The sequence below is a fragment of the Psittacula echo genome (assembly GCF_963264785.1).
Source record: "Psittacula echo genome assembly, chromosome: 5".
Lineage (NCBI taxonomy): Eukaryota > Metazoa > Chordata > Aves > Psittaciformes > Psittacidae > Psittacula > Psittacula echo.
In genome coordinates this window covers 71997947-72022324 of record NC_137739.1, presented here as the reverse complement: position 1 = coordinate 72022324, position 24378 = coordinate 71997947, and the positions used below count along the sequence as shown (strand labels likewise).

General features: G+C 43.6%; 2 protein-coding genes across 3 annotated transcripts in view; one reads left to right on the top strand and one right to left on the bottom strand.

The window, feature by feature from the left end:
• Window positions 1–15160, top strand: part of MNAT1 (MNAT1 component of CDK activating kinase) — a 123567-nt gene extending 108407 nt beyond the window's left edge. Inside the window, exon 8 of the mRNA XM_080617138.1 lies at window positions 14095–15160. Within this exon, the coding sequence (XP_080473264.1) occupies window positions 14095–14215 (121 nt within the window). The 3' untranslated portion in view covers window positions 14216–15160. The remainder of the gene's footprint in view (window positions 1–14094) is intronic.
• A 2123-nt stretch (window positions 15161–17283) lies between these two features.
• TRMT5 (tRNA methyltransferase 5) lies at window positions 17284–24251 on the bottom strand. Of its 2 annotated transcripts, XM_080619088.1 has the most exons (6): window positions 24223–24251; window positions 21882–22531; window positions 21334–21458; window positions 19144–19798; window positions 18078–18156; window positions 17284–17398 (listed from the first exon to the last, which is right to left on the bottom strand). In XM_080619088.1, the coding sequence occupies exons 1-5, from the start codon at window positions 24246–24248 to the stop codon at window positions 18092–18094; spliced, it is 1521 nt and encodes a 506-aa protein (XP_080475214.1). In that variant the 5' UTR covers window positions 24249–24251; the 3' UTR covers window positions 17284–17398; window positions 18078–18091. The 2 variants fall into 2 exon arrangements, with proteins under 2 accessions (XP_080475214.1, XP_080475213.1); XM_080619087.1 differs by lacking the exon at window positions 17284–17398 and having other exon boundaries at window positions 18066–18156.
• Between the last annotated feature and the right edge of the window lie 127 nt (window positions 24252–24378).

Below are 24378 nucleotides of genomic sequence, written 5' to 3'. Positions count from 1 at the left end.
CTCAGCCAGCGCATTCAGCCTGTGAGATGGGCTGTATTCTAATTGTGGGCAAAAGCCAGTAGTGTTTCATTTTGCTTGTCTTATGTGTTTCTGAAGAATTCATTGATATTGTCTATGTTTATTTTAATTGGTCTCCATTTCCCATCTAAGCCCTACCAACTCCAAGGCTCTGGGAGTAAAATAGATGTGCAGTTTAGGGTTGTCAAACAGCTTGTCAGGGATAGTACTTAGACTGTATATATTGCTATAGAGCAGGAACTGAACTTCAGAAAAGCTGGGAAAAGATGAGGTGAAACATGATTGTTTTCTTTGGTAGCCAAGGTTTTAATATAGAGAGAAAATGAAGAGGAGAGAGGAGAAGGGCTGGTGACACATCACACCTTTTCAGTTAACATAGTTGCTTCTTAGGAAACATTAAAGAATGCAGACAGATGCATTAATAATCTGCTGGCAGTGGCTGTAGCCTTGGCAAGTAGACTTTTCCTACCTACTATTGATTTTTCTGACTCTCAGGCAGCAATTTGCAAAGGGTGGCTTGATCCCTCACCCTCAGAACGGGCAGTGAGATGACTTGTCACGGCCAAAATGATTTTTAGTTTCTAACCAATCCATCCTGTTTCTTCAACAGCATCTTTTACTGCTTAGATGACAATTTCCACTGCTGACAACTGTGAATGATAAAATATACTATATTTAAACACAAAGGGCCTCCATGTCTAGAGGTGCAAAATAACCCACCACAATGCTACTGAGCATTTTGTTGGCACCAGCTACACTTGTAGAACCCAACCCTCAAGTGCTGTAAATCTGGGATGTTACTGGTTGGCAAGTATAAAAGCAGTGGAGCCACAGTGATCTAGAAGATCTTTGCTGTCAACTCTAACTTACTTGGGTAAGGAAATAACGTGTTGTTTTCCTCCCAGCCCTTTTGGTTTTCAACATCTAGACATCACTTTTCCTCTCTCTGTTTACAGCTTCCTCCTTACATCTGACATTGCTGTTTGCTTTCTTTTCCATCCAGGTTGTTAGAACCCACACAGCAAATTCTTCTTTGTATACTGCCTTTGAGTTGTGATTGCTGGTATTTCTTCACTTGCCATTTTTACTGGAAATTAAAATTTTTTCTACCCTTTATATATTTGATTTAGGCTAGATGAAAGAGAAACTTAGGGTAGCTGGAAAGAGGGTGGCCACAGTAAATGAAAGTCAAGCATAAACACTTCTTAAAGGATTAAATATGTAAAAGTAGGATAAACCAGTTGGCACCAAGAAATTTTACGTCATTACAGAAGTATCTCTGGAAAATGCATCTCCATGAAGGAGCAGCTGCCATTTTTAGGAGACCTCTTCCACAACAAGTCTTGAGCAGTTTTGAATGAGTTTGCTTGAGGGTTGTTGGTTTTCTTTCAGCTGCAGAAGTGTGCTTGTTACAGCACTCCAAGACAGGTTTCAAGTATCTTTCAAGGTAACTAGCAGTCTGTTAAAAAACATACAAGCAGTATGTTTTTATTGTGTACTTGCCCTAATGACCATTTATTTCTTTAAACTGTGAATGCCTCTCTTACTTGAATAAAAGCTTAATGGAATCACCTGTCACATAAAGAATTGCACATGAATTGAATAAGAGGTGATTTAAGGCTCAAGTTTAGAAGGTGTTTTCAGATTCAGGGATAGCCAATGATCTTTTAAAACAGTGAAATGATGTGCACTAAAGGTGTCAGAGCCAGAATTAGAACTGGAAGAGTGGATAGAAAATGGATTTTATGGCTGTTTTGCTGTCAACTGTTTTCCCCTTAGCTTTTCTAAAATCACTTATCAAAGCTGAAGTCTAGGTCAATGAGTGTTTGCCAGGTGTCTTCAATGTGACAGAGCCTTCTGCCACCTAGTGTTAATGTGAGTTCTCTCCTCAGCAGGATATCACCAGATAATTTATTAAATGTAAGTATTTATTAATAACCTCCCCCCCACAATTGCTCGGCACCCTCTGTAAATGTTTGAAAATGCATTTTCTGCGTCAGAGGGTTTGAGAAGCAGCTCAGTCAGTACACACAACTTCTTTGCATACACTTATTGAGGATGCAGTTTGCAAGGTGGGTTGTTATACAAATAACTCTGTTAACACTTTTCTCCCCCAGATGAAACTGAAAGATTTATTCTGCCGAACTAACTCAGCACACTTCTGTTTTCATATCTTTGCTCCTGCTGGTTCAGGAAACTGTATTAGACTGAAAGCAGCGGAGAACAAAAATTAATTCAACAGAAATTATATAAAATAATGATTCTATTTAGACCCTTAACTCATTGTCTTTTTAGAAGAGTAAAATGAAAATCTCCCGTCATCACTGCTTTTTCCCCTCTAGAAATTCCATCAGGGCACAATAGAGAAGGACAATAACATCCAGATAATTGCACCCAGATTTCACAATAGAAATGTCAAACTGTTAAAACAGAAAAATAGGCTTGATGATACTTTGTATTTAAGCCAAATAATAATAGCTCCGACCATATGTTGACCGAAGGAGTGGGGTTTTTTCCTTCATTACGCGATACAGATATTTTCAAGGGAACGGAGCAACTCTTTCCCTTCTCCCCTCCACTCATGTGAGCTGTCTTTGACTGCTCTGTGATACAGAGTGGGGCTAACTGGTTCCTTTGCAGGTTGGTGTCTGAGAGCTCAGCCAAAAGGCAGTGTGTGATTTGGGCAGGTGATCCTAACGCTTAGCCCAGCTGTAGTTTTGAGGAGGAGCTCTTGCTCCTAGCTCCTGCTCTCCTCAGTTTTCTCCCTGGCACCTCTTCCAGGTCTTCCTGAGGAGCAAATGCCAGCATGGCTGAGAGCTATAAACTTGAGCCTTAACGTCAGACTGAAATGCTGACCTGATCAGCAGCAACCAGAACCTAAAGCAGCAGAGGGTCTAATGCATTAGCTGCGATACCAGGCAGGCTGATTTTTTTCACCTTCTTTTGACCTGAAGTGTCTCATCTTTAAATAGCATCATTCAAACTGCAGTCTTTTTGCTTTCAACAATTACGCTTTTCAAATACTGCCTAAAGAAAATAACTTTGGGTTTTTATTATCTCAGATGAATAACTACGAGCACAGAGCTCTTTGCTCGTAGTTATTCATTTGAGATAATTATTAGGTTTGGCGGGTTACTTATCTGATCAGTATCAGAGGTTAAAAACCCTCTAGAAATTCTTGCACATCTTGTGCTCTTTTGTTTGAGTCATATTAAGCTGGAATTACCATACAACATGAATTCATTGCTACTGTGTCAGAACAGAGGATGCTGTGTCACAGTGAAAGCAGGATAGACCAGCTGGCCTGGAGAGACAGTATTTCATTTTTCTTCATTCATATGATGTTTTTTTTCCATCAGAAGCAATTCGGGGGCGAAGCCTGTGTCTGTGGTAAACACCTTCCTGCTGTTGTTTTGCTGCTCTCGGTCCTTTATGCTAGGGGAATAGAAGGTGATGTTTCTTCCCCCTTATGTCCAGCCTCATTGTTCTCACTGAGGTCAGTGCCCTACAGTAGCATTTCAGAGCCGTGCACCAGAGCAGGTAGTTGGAGGAGGCAAACTGGGGGAAGGTGTAGGGCCAAGGAAGGCTGTTGACCTCTATTAGTCTGCAAACCTGGCTGTGACTGTGCCTGACACCCAAGTCCCCAGGGGCTCTGTCCTCTCTTGCTGGGACTAAAACACAGTCCTTCAATATGAAAAACCCTCTGAGAGTGTGCTGGCCAGTCCATTTTCCAGCCTTGGGCCCCAAGTCAAGGTCCTTACTAGAGCTCCTGGGGCAAAAATATCTCCTCTCTGCTCACAGCAGTCTATCCAGCACTCTGCAGTTGTGATACAGTCATAACCATCTTTGTGATCTTTTCCCACAAATGTACTGAAAAAAGGGGTTAAGAAAGTGTCTGTGCATCTCCGTCCTATTCGTGTAGGTGTTCCTGATTGACTGCTCTGTTCAGAAATGGCTTCGTTTGCTTCACAGCTGCGTAATTTACGTGGAAGCTGGTCCAGGAGGAATCTCTTTCATGTAGCTCACTCAAAGCCCCAGTTCATCAATATGGATTGCTTGCCGTGCATTGGGAATTTATGGTACGCAGTGGGATGTGCGGAAGTCAGACCCAGAGTCAGAGAGTGAGGAACAGTAGGGAATTTTTATGCTAAAAGAAATCTCTCAGAATAAAAGTTGTGTTCTCTTTTTGCCTACAGAGGAGATGCTGTATTTCTGGAATCAATCCCAGGGAAATGTTCCCTTAGCCGTGGGGAAAGACACAGTGATGTCTTTTAAGACTGAAGTTGCTTATTCTTATAAGGAAAAAAAGAACCCTACGAGAACAATCCTGACTCAGGTAGTAAGTTACAAAACAATGGCTAACTTCCTCAGAGTAATAATAACTACTTAAACATATCCATGTTCTTCTGGTGACCTCTGTCCTAAATGTAGTGTGTGGAGTTGGAGGCAGTACTAAAGATGAAGAATTTGAAGATAGCGCCATGCCAAAACATTTCCGCAACATGTTAAAAAGAGAGCTACTTTGCAATTAGAAATAATGGCTTAATGGTCTTTTTAGCCATTGAAAAGGAAGAGATAGGGGATCATAGCTGAGAAAAGGCCCTTGTGTTCAATGACATTCTTCTCAGGGTCAAGTACGAGTGGAGCCTGATTTAGTCATAGACTAAATGTAGCTGCAGTTCTGCCAGTCCTCCAAAGTGTAATCTATACTAGTCCTGCAGAGTGAGTGCTTTGCTGGATTCCAGCTAGGACTGCAGTGTCCTTGTTATGCAGCAAGGCCGCTCAAGGGTGTTAAAGTGCTTACTTGCAGTTGTTGGAGCGGTTTCTGCGATGGCGGATTGATTTACTGTATCTGGAAGTTCAGACCTGGAAACGTGAGCAAGGGAGGATGCCTTGGCCGCGGTGGCGAGGCTGGGTGTTGAGAGGACAGGCAGCTGGTGGGTGACCTCAGGAAGATGACAAATGGGGGACCAGGTGCCCCACTCATCCACGAGCACTCCCATCCCCTCTGCTCCCAGAGGCGTGAGTTACGGAAGTTGCTTGTGCTGAAGGAAGGCTTCCTGTGAGTGAGGCTTCTAGAAATAAACATTAACCTTTTGTTACCGGCTGAATGCGCAGGGATATGAATTCAAGCAGCTATTTGGGAAGGCGTTTAGACAGAAATTCTTTCAGTTTGAGGGAAAGAAAAAATAATCAAATGGTAGTGGTTGAACATACTGTGGCGATGGTGTCTGGAACACCAGCAAAAATGTGTGGTGCTGAAATGTGTGGTGAGCAACAAGAAGCAAACAGTTTATGCAGCATAATCAGTGATGGTTCTTGAGAGACATGTATGAAGCCATTAAAACAACTAAATATATTACTGGGAGGAAAGTGGGATGTGAGGAACTTCCCCAATAACTGAAGAAAGAAAAGTCAGGATAGAACTTGTATAAAATATCCTTTACAGAGCTGAAACATGTGAACAAAAAGAAATTGCATAGCCTTTAGTTTTTCTTTGCTTGCAGAGGATTAATGTGTTTGCAGGTTCTGCTTTCCATTTCCTATTTTTATTTTGAAACAGGCATTTACTTGCTAAAATGAGAACTTTCAGATATTCATTGTCTTGAGTCTGCCCTGTAACAGCACAGAGATCTATAAAGCATGTTGATTTAAACAATCTGAGAATATGCCTCCTTTCTCTGACTTGGGGATTATGGTGTACTCCAGGAGCTTCAGGGTTTTACTTTATTTTGTTGGTTTTTGGGGTTTTTTTAAGTAAAAAGCCAAATCAGATTGATTTCTGTCATTGTTTTAACTTTTGAAAGTGCTGATTAAATGTAGTATTTGATTGTTATCAAAGGAAATATGCAGACACCCATTGTGAATTCTGGGCTCACAGGAGGTGCAAAATGTGTTTATCAAACATGCACTGGATTTACACGAGTTCTTGAGCGTAAATGTGTAGCTTGTGTAACTTAGTGGAAAGAGGAGGTTTATTTAAATTGTTAACTTTGCAATGTATTGTTTACAGGTGAAATTTGATTTGCAGGTCCTTTGAAGATGGGTAAAGGTCAGCTGACAGCATTCTGGGAGTTTGACTCATTTCAAAGTGCTCTAAGTCTGTAGTCTTTACCTCTGTAGTCTACAGTGCTTTAAATCAATAGCCTAAGTCCATAGTCCTTTGAGCCTATAGTCTTTCTCTACATGAAATAACTGTATTAGGGCTGGTGCCTTCTTGGGTAGGACCCTGCAGTGACACTGGAGTTGTCTAAAAATTGTTGTTAAGGCACTGCCTGCAGAAACCTGCATGCACAGCCTGCGTGTGGTGTCCAGGATTGTCAGCCGGTGGCTGAGAAAATGTGTATTAGGTCAGAGTAATACAAAGCTTGCTTTGTTCTCTAAAACCTTTCTCATCATTTACACTTTAAAACATCCACTTTTAAAATTATTATATCAGACAGCTTCTGTGGGGCAGAAGGCATTTCTCTTTGTTCTTTGATCTTAATTTCTCCATGCTTTTTCATCTTACCTGTAGGCAATAGCATTGGCTTCTCAGTTACTCTAAAGGCAAATGTTTATGTGTTAAATAAAAATGAGTGCCTGATTCTGGTCTCATGTCTGTTTAAAACCTAGAGCAGCAGTTGAATTGCTAGTTCAGTCCTAGGAAAATGCTGGAGAACGAGGTACTCTCTAAAACTTTTCTTCCTTTAAGCTTTCTTTACCAGTAGAAGAGTTGGGGGTTTTTATGACACATTGACTACTGAAGATGTACTTTGAGATGGCTGTCTAGAAAATTTCCCTCCATTCCACCCCCCATTCTCTTAGTTTTTCAGTTGAAATGTTGGGTCTCTGGAGTCTGGATTTCATCACAAAAAGAGGAAGTTTTTAGGGAAAATAGTACGGTAAAATATGATTTTGTTCTCTTCCCCCCACGAGGGGTCACTGGTTTGACTTTGTGTCCTTGCATTGAAAGAGTTGCCTGTTGCAGGCTTCACAGCTGTACTCACCAATGTCATAGGTAATTTGTAACAGTATCTCTGGTATAGATAATGGGATATATCTTACAGTTTAAGTATGTGTTTCTCCATTTGAAGAGGAAACAGTTTATGCGAAACATCAAATAAAAGTTAATTAGTTCTTATGTTAAATACTCTGGAGATTCTTTTATTGGTCATGCGGTATCTGAATGATAAGGAGTGAAGCTGCCTCTTTTGGAGTGGGAGCGCTGAGCCTGAGGTGCTGCTGGGTCGCTGTTGCAGCAGGGCACGTGTGGCTTTGAGCTGCCATCATCCAAGATGCTTGCCCTTCGGTGTAAGGGAGGAGTGGGGGAAAGAGGGAGGAATAACCTGTCACTGGTCTCTGCCTTTGGAGTCAGAACTGGCTTTATCAGCGACAGCTATATATTGCTTTTCTAGGCTTTTTTTTTTCCTCCTCCTGTCTCCAGTAGCAGAACTCTGTGCTGTTCCACTGTAGCTGAGGTGTGCTGTAGCAGCCCTTACTTTAAAGAACTTTGTGTCAGCACACATCGTTGACACGTACTCTGGCCCAGAGACACTCAGACAGCATCTGAAACAAATTGCTAATTAGAAAAAGCAGATGGAGAAGGCTAAAAAGAATCACTTTCTTTTATTGATTTGGTGGGTTGGGGGTTTCTTGGCTTTCCTCCTGGGAAAAGCTATTTCTGTTAGAACAGAATTCTTTGCTTGGAAGACACAAAACTAAGAAATAAAAGTTCTGGGAGCCATGAACTCAATCTCCCAAGTAAGACTTTTTTTTCTTAAGTATTCATTGTAATAAATAGAGACCCATTAGAGTCAGTAGGCATTTGATTTTGAAGAATTTATTGCAAGATGAAGACTTACCGGAAAGTTGGTTGAAGTTTCCCTATGAAGGGAAATACTCAAATGTCAGCTAAGTACAGGTATGTTTATTTCCAAGCATTTGGAAAAAACTGTCTTGGACATTTTAAGATTTGGCTGGAGAGGGTGCTGGAACATCTAGTCTAGGTCATGCTTGCCTAGAAAGGTAGAACCAGATGATCCTTGAGGTCCCTTCCAACCTGCTGTTCTGTGATTTTATGATTGATTTCAAGTAAGGCCCTGGAAACGTCATCAAAGATGAAGTCAGTTGGAACTAGAGGGCTGGCTCATAATGCCAACTGTGCTTTCAGCAGTCCACTCTAACAGCTGCAGCCCCTGAATAAGAGCTTCCGAATGGTGGCTTTACAAGCACGCCGTAAGCTTCTTTACCTGATCATGTGCTGGTCTGAATGAGAGGAACTCCAGGCACAGCTCTGTGAATCGGGATGAATAGGTGACTGTTCTGTGGCAGCTTCTTGGTGTGTGGCTATGTGAAATGGGCTGAGCAAGCCTGTGGCATGGAAGAGCTGGAGTCTGGGACCCATCTGACATTCGGTGAGCAGTTTCTGCTCACTAAGCCCTCAGAAAACTAGCATAGCTCAACAGTGTTACTACTAATAAAAAAATAAGACTGGCTTTACTAAGCTGAATCTGAACTCGTGGGTCTGCTATCTGCAAGTGGGATTGCTCAGGCATCAAGGGTGGTGGTTATGGTAGCTCTCTTTTGTAGGCTTTTTCAGTAGCCAAAACTGTATTGTAGTATCTAGGGTGACATTTTCTTGCATCCCTGCACTAGGGGCTGTATTTGGTCTTCTGCTGCAAGACTAATGGCTGACATAATCTGGATAAAAATATATTCTTTTTCTGTCTGCCTTGGAATCTGTCATATTTGGAGTTCATGGTGCTTAATGGTTTCTTGATACTGATTCACACTGATTGCTGCAGTTGTATACGCAGAGGCACAATAGCCAGAGGCACGAAAAGAAAGCAAAACAACCCTTGGCTGGTGCAGTGGGAACCTCCCTGCCTGTTTGCTGGTGCCTGCAGCAAACCCCACACCAGGGTTATTTGTTGTGCGTTTTTTGACTTCCTGGTCACATTCAAATGAAAGTAATTAAAACTGTTCTGCTGTATTTATCAACCAAGTAACATCTTGGTTCCTCAAGGCAGCCATGGACCTGTTCCTTTCCGGGGGAAAAGTCTTCCCCATTCAACTAGTAAGTAGATTTTTTTTTTTTCCCCACTTAATACTTGTGGTGGTGGAGGGCAGAGGAAAAGAGTGGCTGACGGTTGGTGCATTGCTGCTGTCAGGACTGGAAGTGTGACCTGGGGCATTGAGCTGGGCTCGTGAGGGGCCCTTGTGGAGTTCGTGGTTGTGTTAAAGTTTCAATATACATTGGAACAGGCTGTGCTGGCTGGTGGTCAGCAGGAATTTCTGACACCAGTAGTAGCTGGTTGGTTTGTTAAGATCTAAATACAAAGAGCGCCTGCTGAAATAGATGAAAGACTGCTATTTGCCTTCTGAAGACCTGGGATCAGGCTTGTAGGTAGTCTGTGGAAGGATGAATTGCTATTCTGGACTTCTTTTAGTATCAGTTTTGTGTTGTGCAGGTTACAGTCTGTGAGGTTTGAGTAACACCTAGTGAAGGCCTGTTCCCAAATGAACTTCCTAGGGCTATGGAATGAAGAACAGCAATGAACTCGGCTCATTTTATAAACAGATTCTGCTTTGGCTGCATGGACCGACTATGTGGTAGAACTGGTTCAAACAAATCACAGTTGAGTGGAGGAGCTCAGTTTCTTACCTGCTCAGGGCCTTACAGTAACCCAGGCCATGCATTCCTCAAGAGAAAACAGGCCACAGAAAAGTTTACTATGTGCTTCTCGCACCTGATAAGACCCAGTTTCTGCAGTGATACTGTGAATAATACATTGATAACTCATCTTAGAGACTTGGTAAATCTAATGAAAACAATTCTCTCTAGAAAGGTTCAGGAATGCAGCATGTTCTACTGCGTTACTAATGCTTTACACAATTTTCCGGACTGGAGTATTTTCCTGCTTTCATGCAGCCACTATTTATTATTTATATGAAGAATCTGGAAGATTTCCCAGATCTAATGTCTGCCCTATTACCTTCTGTCTTGGATACTGTGGATAATCAGATGAGCAGTAAATCTATTCTGTGGAATAGAATTACATGATCTTTTTTTTTTCTGTCAAACAGTTTTTGAATGATTTTTCTTTTCTTCACCCCAATAAAATACCCAATACATCAAAAAAAGTACAATCTGCCTGCCAAATACACAGTGCTCCACATGTACCTCCAGTGATGCATCTGCAGGAACACTAGTGGAGTGTATTTATCTTGGATAGACAGTGAAGGTGGTCTGAAATAATCCTAAGCACTGATACTTACAATTGGGTGGGTGAAGTACTATGTGTGTGGGGGGTGTTTGGCTTGTTGGTTGGATGTTTTGGTGTGTGATGGTTTTGGTTTGGGTTTTGTTTTGATTTTCTTTTAGCCTGGTTTGATTGTGCTCTTTCTCCATCTTCTCTGTTTCTGAGGTCTTTCCTGAGCATCTTTGAAACAGGACTGCCCTGTGAAGCAGTGAGGGGACATTTGCCAGTGATCTCGGATGTTACTGTCTGACAAGCTGTGGTTGGGTTCTCTGCTCCTCAGAAACGGCCATGCCAAGGGGTGCTGAAGCTGCCTGGGCAGTGGGTGAAAGGGCACAGGGGATCATGCTGCTGTGTAGTTCTGTGGCAGTCCCCGTCACTCCTGATGAAGTGATGGTGACACAGCCTGCGGAAAAGAGAAAACGTGAAGGAAACCCACTCCAGGAGTGACCAGACTGTGAGTCTCTGCAGCAAGTGTGAATTACACCTCTTCCCTTGAAAGCAGGAGGCTTTTTAAAAATCATCCCCCCACTCCCTGCATGGTGATGAGAAACGAGAGGTCAGGAATGAGCCCCCTGAAGGCTCATGAAGAACAAAATACAATGTGTTTTAATAGACGTGAAAGGTTAATGGGGAAGATCAACATCCAACGGCTGCAGCTAAGGAAAGGGAACTTGTTTGGGCAGAGCCCGAAGTGGAGTGCAGGCACTACAGTGGGAAGTGTGAAACCATGGGGCAGAGAACACACGGCCCTTTAGCCTTGCTCAGAAATAATGGTGCAGGCTTTTTTTAACTACAGTCTGCACTCAGTAAAAACAAGTTGCACTAAAAAACTCTGCACCAGAAAAAGCAAACCTCTCTTTCCTGGTTTCTGCTTATAAGATTTACAGATACTTAAAATAAACCTATGAAAAACAGACCTAGTGTGCTGGAATTTGCTAACTAGTGAGAGCAATTACCTCCAGGTCCCAAGACCTAACGGAGCTTGACTTTTTGGAAATAAAACTTGGCAGGCGCTTCTTCCTGCTGCTGTTGTAAAGGTGTACATGAAAAGATGTGTTGACCTCTGCCAGAAACCCCAGGAATCCAGTTCAGAGAGATTCTCCTGTGAAGGGCACAGCCAGATTCAGGCTGCACAGATGGTGATAGGTGGGGAAAAGCTGGCAAAACATTCATTTCTCATTGTGTGGCTTCTGAGTGGCAGATTCTTTGCAATTGCCTGATGTACCACAGTAATTAAACAGTCAAGAGCAGTAAGTTCAGATACTTAACAAGAAAACAAAGACCTCACTTGACAGCCAGCAGCTTGTCATGCTTGTTCCACAGGAGGAAGGGTAATTAACACAGGTTGCCATAGTAGAAGTTGATCGGAGGCTTTTTAGCAATGATTTTGTATTGCTTCAGAGATCACATACCAATTAACCATAAGTGCTGTAATAGCTGTAAATCAGGTTGTGTTATGAAACTAATGCCCCAATTTCAGGTGACCTAAAAAAAGGAAACAATAGACTCTGTCTCTCTCCTTCTAGTGCTATATAAGTAACAACGATAAGAAAAGTAATGAAAAACACAACCGACCTTTGTTAATGCAGAAACATAAAGTAATCTCCTGTTTTCTCTGGACTGCTCCATGCAGGAGTGGAAAATTGAAGTTTCTGCAATGAAAAAAAATATGACAGATGTGAAATCTGAGAGGGAATTGATTTTTATAAGACTCTCTGGCTTGGAGGGTGGAGATAGTTTCACACCAGTGTTTCGAAGGAAATTATTTGTTGTTGTCAGTATTCCTTCATCATTACTGGCTGGGGGAAGGAGCTCTTGTTTCATACAGCAGTTGTAAAAGGCCTTTGGGAAGGATGAGATTTGCCTCCTAAAATATTAAGGGACAAGTAATAAGAATGTTAAAAAAAGAAGTTAAAATCCATTAAGTGCATTCTCCCTCAAAACTAGAGCTCTCTGCAGACCAGCTTCCCCTGTAGATGAAGAGAAAGGACTGGCTTTACTGCTGTGTTTGTCAATTCCCTTTGGACTAAACACTGTGAAGTGGGTTTGTGCCCCAGGGTCTCTGCTGTGCTGATGGAAACCCATGTCCAACAGTGAGGATTGGGCTCCATTCCACGTTAGTACCAAGTAGCAGAGCTCACCTCAGCCTAGCCGCAGAAGGCAAATTCAGTCTCTCAGCTTCAGTATCACCAGCAATCACTAAGAAATGTTGCTCATGTCTGTGCATTGTGGTTATTAGGTGCAAGAAATACAGTTTTAAAACTGTAATTAATCATTTCTAAGTAACCTCTTTTTCTACACATTTATGGCTTCAATGGGTATGACTGTTTATTATGTCTTACCTATAAAATCTGACCTGTTTTATATACTCTTTATGGAAACAGTGTACAGTCATAAATTAAAAGATGCAACTGTTTTGGATATTTTACTGGTGGTCCTGTATTTTCCTGCCAGAAGTGCAGCTGGTTTAGGTTTCTCAGGATAACATTATAAAAGGCTGTATGCATTTTGCAAGTTTATGCTTGAATTGCCAAGCCAGAGGTGGAGTGACTCAACCTTCCCAGGAGCAACATGTACCGAGCAATGAATCAAAACAGCTAGCTGAAGCTCAGAGGCTCACATGGCCACTCTGAAAAGCAGTTCTCATTTATGGTATTTTATCTGGCGTTTGGAATTTGGGGCGGTCATTGTGCTGATTGTGCTGGGCCTGTGGCTGTCTTTGTATTTGAAATGGTTTTGGTACAAAACTAGCCAAGAACTTGGTCTTATATCTGTCTTACATGGGATGCAAGGACTTCTGTGGTTAAAGCACTGAATGAAACCATCCACATACCCCTGAGCAGACACCTTTAGTGGGAGCCCTTGGGTATAAGCCCTCAGAAGGGGCTGAGGGGAGCCAAGAGCTTGCAGCAGGGCTAGCGCAGGCAGCATGGTTCAGCATCAGCCTGGCTGGTTTGGTGTAAAATTTGGTGGCAAAGATGATAGCATCACAGACTGGTTTGGGTTAGAAAGGACCTTAAGATCATCCAGTTCAAACCCCCCTGCCATGGGCAGGGACACCTTTCACTAGACCAGGTTGCTCAAAGCCCCATTCAACCTAGCCTTGAACATTGCCAGGGATGGAGCATCTACAGCTTTTCTGGGCAACCTGTGCCAGTGCCTCACCAGCCTCACAGGGGAGAATTTCTTCTTAATGTCTAATCTGAACCTCCCCTCTTTCTGTTTAAAACCCTTTCCCCTTGTCCTGTTGCTACATGCCCCTTAGATGATGATGATGAAATCATGGTGCAGTTCAGCAGCTGCTTTAGCCGAAATGACAGCCTTCCACAGACCTAATTCCCTGGTGTCAGTGGACCTACTGCAGATACAGATAGGTCTGAGAGCAGAAAGTTTAGCCTTGTCGTTATCAGAGCAACCGGCATGGTTGGCTCTTGGGAACGCACAGTGCTAACTGGACAGAGCTGAAACTCTGACTTCTGTGGGAGTGTAGGAAAGCTTGTGTCATTATCATCTTACAAGAAAGAAATGCAGCCCTACCTCCAGAGTAAGTACCAAAATGCAATCCAGTGAGTGTTCTTAACCCTGTGCAGCCTGTTGCCAGAGCCAGGTTTTTTCAGTGTGTTTGCTGGGCAGCTTATCTGAAGGTGCATTGGCATTGCCATCATTTCAACTAGTAAAGCTTTATACTGACCCCTTCATAGGCAGCTAGCAGTGGGCAGCTCCATCTCCTTGCTTTCTCCCAAAAGGTATCTTTGACCTGACTGTGCTGAGAACCACACAGGTGTCTGATGTGTTTATTTCTGCTCTGAAATGCTGCTTCTCTTTGTTTCAGGTATCTCACCCATGTGCGAGCCGCCTCTCCGCAGGATGTCGCTGGGGGTTACACTTCCTCTCTTGCTTGCAGCCGAGCCTTACAGGATGCCTTCAGTGGTCTTTTCTGGCACCCCAATTAGCCGGCGTGTATCAGCCTCTGATCAAGGGACACCAAATGGAGCAAGGAGTAAAATTGCTGCCATGTGCACAATGGCTACACCACAGTCCCTCTTCTGTGTAAAACCAGCTGTGTGTAAGTGTTAGAGGAAATAAAAGCCTTTGTAAAATGTCGATGCATTTTTCTGTAGAGGGAAACTCGTTAGTCATGTAGCACATGCAGTCATGGAGCTGACAGAGGCTGAAGCATTAAGCCATGTCTAATGGAAGATGTGAATAACTCAGCTGTGTATGCTGGAGGTTTAAAGAAATACACTTGTAATATTTTTTTTAAAGCCAGACTTCAATAAAAAAGTTTGCGGTTTTACTCTTATTGCAGGGTTTTATCTGCACAGGCATATAAATGCCATTTTGATTATAACATTTAGCATCAATATTCAAGCCTACATTTTCTTCCCCTAAAACTAGTTTCTCCAGTTTAGACAAGTGGGTTTTTCCTCCTGCCAGCTGGATGAGATGAGAAACCTTGGAACTGTGCTGACACAACTCTTGTGCAGGATCCTTACCAATGTCCTTTGGTTCTTACCTTTGTCTGGAAAACAGATCTTTAGCTGGAAGTCTTTCAAGTGAGTTTCTCTAGAAGAAATCTAAGAAGCCTTGATACAAGGCTAAGTCATTAGCGTTGTCAAAATTGGGTTTGTTTTTTTTCCCCTGATAAGCTCCATTTGCTTCTGTTGTGTGTTCAGAGGTTCTTTGAGCAGGAACCTCCCTTTGTTGTCTGGCTTTTGGGATGACCCTTGTCACTCAATCTGCTGGTTTTACGTGTTCCTTCCCCTCTCCTTATAGCAGAATGTGGACTTATTGCAGCAGAGATGGTCTTTCTGTGGCAGGACCGGTCTTTGCCATGACTGCGTGTATAAACTGCAGGAGACTGGAAACCGCTCAGGATAGCGTGTGCCTCCAGAGTAAAGCCTGGCCCACGTTTTATGGGTCATCTGTTAATAGCTGTTGAATGCTGCTCTGAGGAGTGCATTGAATGAATGGATTTTTTCTGTGTTGTAATAAAGAGAAGAATAAGCTCTATTCCAGACTCAGTGCTTTCTTTGCTAAGGGAGGTGGAGGGAGGTGCCAAATTTCACAGAATCACGGAATCATTAGGGTTGGACTGGACCTCTGGAGATCATCTGGTCCAAACCCCATGCCAAGGCAGAGCCACCTAAAGCAGGTTACACAGGAATGTGTCCAGGTGGGTTCTGAATGTCTCCAGAGAGAGAAACTCCACAACATCGCTCGGCAGCCTGTTCTGCTCTGCCACCCTCAACGTAAAGAAGTTCTTCCTCTTGATGAAGTGAAACTTCTTGTCCTTTAGTTTATGGCCAGTGCTCCTTGTCCTGTCACTGGGCGCCACTCAAGAGTCTGGCACCATCCTCCTGGCATCTCTGAGATATTTATATGCATTAATGAAATCCCCTCTCAGTCTGCTCTAGACGAACCAGGCCCAGCTCCCGCAGTCTCTCCTCATAAGAGAGATGCTCCAGACCCCTGACCATCCTTGTGGCCCTTCACTGGACCCTCTTTAGTAGCTCCTTGTCTGTCTTGTACCGAGCCTGGAACTGGACATGGTACTCCAGGTGTGGCTTCACCAGGGTCAAGTAGAGCGGGAGGATCATCTCCCTTGACCTTCTGGCCACATTCCTCCCCATGCTCCCCAGGATACTATTGTCCCTCCTGGCCACAAGGGCACACTGCTGGCTCATGGTCAGCTTATCTACCAACACTCCCAGGTCCTTCTCAGCTGAACTGTTCTCTCATAGGTCAGCCCCAGCCTGCACTGGTACTTAGGGTTCTTCCTCTCCAGGTGCAGTACCCTGCACTTGCTCTTGCCGAATCTCATTAGGTTTCTCTCCACCCAATTCTCCAGCCTGTCAAGGTCCTGCTGCATGGCAGCAAAACCCTCAGGTGTATCAGCCAGTCGCCTAGCTTGATATCAGCAAACTTGATTTCTTTTACATGCTTGGTGATGACTTTGAGAAGCCCTTCTTCTTGTCTTTAATGCTCTCTGCCAGACTCAATTCTAAGTGGGCCTTAGCCTTCCTCTTTTCATTCCTGCATACCCTGACAATATTTCTAGGCTCACTTGGCTTGTCCCTTTTTCCATCCCTCATAGATTTCTTTCTTAAGAGTTTAAGATTTACTAACCCATTTTGTTGATTAAAGCCATGTTTCTGTTAGCGCAGGAGTGCCAGAAGTCCTAAATTTGGACTGTGAAGCAGCGTGCAAAAAGGGACCTGCAGTTTCCAGCGGTACGGACAGGCCCCTTAGTGTGTATCACAGGGTGGCTACATTGTTCCAGGGTGGTGAGGGCCTTGTTGCTACAGCAGGGTTTGTGGAGGGCGCTGGAGACCAAGAGCAGCTTTTGAATGTTTATGAGAAACCCGCAAGGCAGGGGTAGGAAGTCACACAGCATGTCAGAAAATGTAGCAAACAGCAACCACAGCACACATTGCTTTTCGAGGAGCAGTGGCTGGTAGGGAGAGCGTACAATGTGCCTGTCATTGACAACAGGATGACAAACAGATTGCAGCTGTTGAGATACTATTTTAAAGGGCAGCAGAGGAATGCTGGGGCTGGAACAGCAGGTTTCAAGACAGTAGGAGTGAGTCATGATGATTTTTGACCCCTGGTTTGATAATGCAGTCCAGAGACAACAGACCTCCAAAGGCCTGCTCAGAAGCCCTGGCTGTGGAGCCAAGGGAAAGGCAGTAATGCAAAACCCTTGGGCCTTACCAATTGTTTGGGTGAGAAGTAGGACACCAGGCTGCAGGCCCCAGTGATGGAGCCATAACAGCAGGACCAGGGTGATGGACATTTGCTCACTCAGTTGCTATGTGTGAGTTGGGACTGAAAGAAAATGTCTGAAACTGAGAGGATGAACCAAGGCCTCTGTCCAAATAAACTGTTTGTGGTTGACATTGCCCAACAATAGTCTGGATGTGTAAGTGAAGGCCATCAAAGGCAGAGGCTTTTCAAATCCCTGCAGAATACAAGCAGCCAGTCAGCAAGATCACTCTGGGACTGCACCAGAGGAGCAGCTTGAGGCAGGGGAAGGCTGGGAGGCAGTAGGGGCAGAGAAGCCACAGGAGGATGCGGTTCAAGGCAAGAGACCACTGAGCGGGGTACTTGGTTTCAGTCTTGCACTTCAACGCCTGTGAATGTGCCAACAGTGTTATAGCGTCTTTCCTGCTTTAATGGTGGGCAAATGCTAAGTTAAGAGCCAACTGACTACTTCCAGTCCCTAAGTACATCTCAGTGTTAAAAAGCATTTCTTCCTCAAAAGCCTAGGAACAAGTACCTGTGGCCATCTGGGACTTTCTTTTATCTTGGGTCAGGTTTTTGAAAGGTGATGGCACTTACATAGGAGCTATTACTGCATCTGCAAGCAGTAATCCCATATTCTTAGACACAAGACAGGTTTGTCAGAGAGAATCCAACCAAGGGTTATACAAGTCCCAACAAAATACAAAAATCTGTTTTCACCACAAGCCCCAGATTATCAAAGTGACACAGCAGAAAACTATTCTGGCCTGTGCCACTGATCTACCATGGGGCGTGAAACAACAGAGAGCAGAAAAATACCAAAACACATTTATTACATAAAAGCAAAGTTTTAGTTTTTTGTAGTAGCAACACTTTCAATCTGCTCACCGATCCCACAGTGAAAACCAAGAAAAGGTAACTGCAGGAAGGAAGGCTGACAGGAAAGGTGCAACATGCATTCTGCACCTCAGCACCAGAGATGAGCAACACAGGCAGTATGCTTCAAATAACTCAAAGAGTAAACCAGAGGTAATCTTAGTGTACCTCTTAAACTACGGAGGTAGTTACCGTAACTCTAGTCTTCAGCTCAGAAACTTCTCTTCAGAAAACTCATTGCTGGTACACAGACGTTTGGAGGCTTGTTTTGCTGGAAGAACATTAGAAGAAGTCAATTATTTAATGTACACTAAACAGACTGAACTAAACCACAAACCATGTAACACTTCAGGGATTTAAGAGGAAGAGATTAGAATTAAAACTGGGATTAACTGTTAGTCGTGAACGAAAACTGTTACAGCAGTAATGGGGGTTTTTACTAAATACTTCCAAAAATCCTGTATTGAGGTACATTTTGACCTACATCTCAGTGCTACCCAACAACAGTGTAAAAATAAGCTTAATTGCATCAAAGTTTCATCAAAACCTTCTTTCCTCCAGTTCACGTAACTGCAGGCTGAAAGTCTCCCCTCTCCCTCCTCCTCACCTAGTGCAAAGCCCAAGATCACTGAAACCAATGAGCTTCTGCAAGTACTTCAAGAAACAAGTGGCTGATTATATGAAAAAATAAAACTCAAATACACCATTAAAGATCTCTAGTTTCTCAATTAAAGATATCTGTTTCTCAATTAAATTGTACAGAAGCTGATTCTGCTGATGCAGTGACTCCAGACCTAAACTGAGTCAGCACAAGCATAAGGGAGAAGGTCAGGACTGGGACTCATCTCTTGGAAGCACGCCATTCCACCCTGGGTGAAAATGAAGCTCCAGTTCTGAAGTATTTAGCTCACAGAAATGTGTGCTTGGCATTAGACACCCTATCCTCCCCTATAATGCGATCTAAGGCACAAAGCTCTGGTTTATGGCCTGTGGGATGATTCTATCCAGTCCACCATTTTTTCTGTGGAGGCTCATGCTGGGATCAGAGGAGAAGACCGCTGTCACCGAGCATGTGTGAAGCCCTGCAGCTGCTGCACATGTGCAGGCTCCAGCTGGCAGCCTCCACACTCCACAACAGAACATAGGATCCTCGCCATATGGCTGGAGTGGCCCACAGGGCTGACAAGGTGGGACCAGCCTGAGACAGCACAAGGTGTAGCCTGAAATCCATGTGCCACATAGAAGGTTTGTTCCTTACCTTCATCAGGGCAGGGCCTCTTGTACAGCACATCCATGGGGATCTGGAAGCTAATGCACAGCATCTCCTTGTTGGGCGCAACATTTCTAACCAGGTAAGTAGAACAGCGCCCATCCAAGGAGGTTCCTAGAGAAGCTTCAGCTCGTTCTTGGATGTCTTTGGCTGGGTTCTCATGTTTGGAGAAACCATAGCAGTGCACTGTGGGAAGACCAGCAGTGCCACATGGTTCTCTGACCAAGAGATGCCGGAAAGCATCCAGAAATTCAACAGCCAAAGCTGGCAAATTCATAACTATGTGAAAAGAGGTTTTTTGTTCTTCTTTCTGAAACGGGAGGTCTTTACTTAGTTCTTCTCTTACTGGCCCCAGCAGGAAGTCCCGGCCATCCATATTGAATGCTTTAATTTTGTCATCTACTTTGTTCAGTTTGCAGTTGTGCAGGAGCCAGTTGTAGGATTCAGGATTGAGATCATTTGCAAATACATGGCACTTTTTCTTTGCTGCTGGAATAGCAAAAGGTCCAATCCCAGCAAAGACATCAAAAAGGACATCACCTGGTTTCAAAAGCTCAACAATACGGCTGTGTTCGGTGGACAGACGTGGGTTCCAGTAGACTTTAGAGAAGTCCAATTCATATGCAATATTATTTTCTTTGACCTGAAAGTCCAAAACATTTGCTTAAGCCTCTGTGTTCAAATTGCAGGCATATTTAAGCACTATCAGTAGTTAAGACAGCTAAAAATTAAGGTACTTTATCAAAATGTAATTGACATTTGTCCCACTAATAGTAAACATGAGTCTTATATAAACAGATCTACTCAACAGAAATAGCCATAAGGAATGTTCCAACTGGCAATCCAGATGGCTGGCTTATGGATGTCTCAATCACCAGGTGGAAATACAGCAACTTAAATTTACCATTTAAAAAGATAATAATCTGAGGCTTTTTTTGTGGCTGGCTGACAGCTCCTCTATTGAAAGCAGACCTTGGGAATATGCCTTTGAGCTCTCCTCAGTGGAGTACACATAGTAAATAAGTGTCTGAGAATGATACAGCACACAAATGGCAACACCAAAATTCAAAGTCCCTGGGAGCCACCCTGCAGTTTGAAAAAATACCATATTTTATCTCTCAAGGTGACAGCATCTAGAAACTGATACAAACCCAAACTTTGGGATGAGCACTACCTTGAGAACAGACCTAAAAAGAAAACATATTCAGATGAGAATGAAGATAATACTTCGCACCACCACACTTGAATTGTGTGACTGTGAATTGAAGTATCTTTGTATCCACATCACTGCTTCTTTCCCTTCGCCAGCAAGAAACATACTGAAACATCTGCACTACTCAGTGTGCAGTTCAGTGGTGTGCTAGATGTGTGCTTAATGAACTAATACCCTCTGCATAGTGTTTGTCACTTCTGCCTTGACAATTCAAATGCCTTCTCTGTGCATGTACAGGATGTTCTACCAAGCTATTCAACATTTTCATTTTGTAATCTAATATTTTCTCTTCTAAAAGCACAGAACTGCTAACAGTTAGGAAAAATATTTTTTGGTTGAACCAGTGGCCAAGTTTACAGCTAAAGCCAAGAAACCCTGCATGGCAGTTACGTAGTTCTTCACACCTGAAAAATGTCAAAACACAGGAGAAATGAGGTTTGTCTTGCTGCTGACTAGAAAGGGAAAAGGCACAGGCAAAATCTTGCCTACGTTACAAAGCCACTGAGATTTAGAAACACATTCTTACATTCCAAACCAGCTGCTGCACAAGGCTTGGTGAAATGAAGAAACAGCAATTTCTTAGATCAAATCCACAAAATATGCTGGCTTTAGAGTGAGCAACACCCCCTACTACAAAGTTTGTAATTAGTATGTCTGCAAGAAACCTGCTACTGTCACATATCAGTAAAATATCATGACATGCTGTTCTAGATCATTAAAATCTAGGCTGTGAACTTCAAAGAATACGTATCTTCATGATCCTTATGGTTGTCAGTTTGCCCTTGGCAGACCAGGACAAATGAGTGAAGAAGTAACTGCCAACTCTTACACTCTAGAACAGGTGACAAGAAGGGCAACATGTAAAGGATCAGTTTTAACAGCATCTCTTCAGCACATCTGTCCAGTAGATGTCTTTGGGTTTTAGTACATTAAATTTAAAATAAGAGGAGAAAAATCAACTGTACCTTGGTTACCATGTTGCTCTCTCCAGCAAGCACTTCCATTTGAAAATTTCTGTATGTGCTGTCAATAATATTGGTTTTATTTACTACACAGGTGATGCCTGGGTTCTTGTCAATTATAACTTGGCCTGAGAGACGGCAAAAGATATTCTGGTTAAGGGACCAAAATCTTTTAATGCTCTACAAGAAATACAAACACTGCTGTTTACAGTTAAATTAATTAAATTAAACGTATTAGAACAACCTTCCTCTGATGATTCAGGGTTGCAGATGCAACACCTTTCTAAGGCATGTACTTTACCCTGACCCAATACTCCATGTAGTCTCAGTGAAGTGAGACTATAGTTACTGTAAGAGGAGAGACTACACCTTCTGTGCACAGCTACAGCATTGGCAAAGGCTATTTAAAGGCAAAATACAATGCAGTGAAAAGCCCTCAAAAGTATTATTTGTACAGGTAAATAACTTATCAGTAGAATAATTGTTAAATATCTTTTTAACAATATATTAAATGTATGAATTACTTTTTTGAGAAGAGTTCTTTTACCTACCAATCAAATGTCTGTATGGAAGCTGATGGTCTCTAAGATTCAAATGAGCTATGTGACCAACACGACTAAACCCAGAGGTGACTTCTTGACCTTCAGGAAGGACTGCTCTTAGTATCTCCTCTGACTTGAAATTCTCATAAGTCAGCTCCAAGTTATACTTGGACACCTCAGGATGAACATTAAGCTGGTTTAATACCTCTTGCTCCGATTCTCCCAATGAGAAATCTGGTATTTTATGAGGATCCAGAATGAGAAATCTACTGTTCTCATCTCCTGGATCCTCAACCACTCGCTTTAGACCAGGACGCTGGAGTACCACATGTTTTAGGGACTTCAACAAAGTATTTACAATTTCTGTCTTGACTTTCAGAACTGGAACAACAATTGTCCTTTTAAAAGCTTCTCTGTTGAGTTGTGTCATCCCACGCACTCCAGGATGCGGTGAATACAGCTTGAGGTCAGCTTTATCCTCCACAGTGTCAGGCATTGTAAAAAACCTGTTTTTTCTAACTACTACAAAGAGACCAGGTATTATGCCAGAATATTGAGCCAGCAGTGTCCAAACTGCTGGAAATGATGTATTTGCTGCAGCTGTCCTAAAATTATTAGTTTTCAGTAGTCTGGCAGAGTATCCCAATCTCCATAAAGTCCTAGAAGAGAAATTATTCATTTTATAGACATTATGTAATCATTCCACTAAAAAGGCTGCAAATCACATGGATTTGCTGTTCTCTTATACTAGAATTTCCATTTGTACCAAACAATCCACAATAGTTTAGTAAAGCTCTTTATTATGAATTATATACCACAAATTTCTGTCCTCCTGCAAATGTACTTTTAGACTTCAACATTAACTTTAAGCAGTGACATAATCCCCTTCTGCTAAAACACAATGACCTCCCTTTGTTCTAATAAATGTGATATTAAGCCTAGTAAGCCAAATGGAAAAACTTCTACTGTCTTATTCCTACTGTTGGATCCTTTCTGTCTCTGGTAAGATTCATTACCAAGCAGTGATTGCTAGAAAACAGTTATTAGCAATAGTGGTCATAATCACTCTTCAGCAATTTCTGCCTCCAGGTTAAGGGGTTACACACTCCACAGTGTCTTTGCTCCACAAACTGCACATCAGAAAGACCATTAATTAAATGCAGAATTCCCCTAAAGGTACAGAGGAGCATTAGTAATGCCTGTTCAAGTAACTGAACTCCTCTTTACAGTTCATAGGATGGGGACTTGAAATGTACCTTTACGCTTCTTTAAATAGTTTCCTACACTACACATGGTCCAAAGGGGCCCAACTTTTCTGACTTAGCATCACTACTCCTAGATGGGAACTGATGATTTAGGTGCTGTGAGAGGCTGACATTTTTCCTCACTTCTTGGGAAGTTTGTTCTAAGATGGGTGGTTGACAAGAGAAATGCAAACTAGCTCCAAAAGGAAACTGGTCCTCTTGCCTGCCTCAGACATCTACACCTTGATGTAAAAGGCACTGCCCTCCTTCAGGGGAACAAGCCCTTCAAAACAAAAAAAATAAGTCCTTCAAAAAGGAGCTGAGCACCAGCCCTAGCAAAGCTGACCCTGCTCCCATCCTCCCTCCCCTGCAAATCCCAGCTCCTTGCTGGGACTCCCTACATCTCCCAGCTCATTTCCCTAAGCCAAGTTTTTGGCAACACACACCTTTTTTCCCTGTTGACAAAAACCTAAACATTATATTCTTCATGTCTGCTACAGAGAAGAAATCCTTCATCCCGGGCCTGAGCATCCCAGTGTTTTCCTGAGACATTCCCCTTCTCCCTAGCTGGAAACTGCTGGCCTAGTTCACACGGGCTTCTCGGTGTTAGGTAACCCCCAATATAAAAGCGTGGCTGGGTGGCACTGCACCCACGCCGTCAGAAGACGACTTCCCAGACTGATTATGGAAAGGCCTACCAGGCCCTCCTAACCGAGGTCCCCGTTTGCCCCATTCTGCCCCCAGAGTAACCTGAGGTAAATCAGGGAGGAGAGAACTGCTGAAGAACTATCTGCCCCAACCGGCCTCCACCAGGAACGCCGATCGTCATATACAGAGACCAGCAGGCCGCTGAGGCCCCACCCGGCGAACGGACCCTCGCCGGGGCGGAGCCTCGCCGGGGTCACCGCCCCTCCCTGAGGGGAGCCCCACTGACAGCCACCGCCTCAGGCCCACCGCGCCCGGGCCGCCCGGTGCTGGCGGAGCTGCGCAGCCCCGTCCGGAGGCTGTGAGGCCGGGGCCACCGAGGGGACCCCCTGCACCGGGACCCCCTGCTTAGAGGCCTCCCCGTTGCCACAGCTACCGCCCCTCAGCGCCCCCACCCTCACCTCATGCCGAGCCCAGCCGCGCGCATCACTACACGTCATCGCCGCCGCCGTGACGCCACGCAGCCGCGCCGAGGAAGAAGGCGGGGCTGGATCGTAGGCTCCGCCCCCTCGGCGGCGGCCCCGCCCCCCGGCGGCGCTCCCCTCAGAGACGAGGCT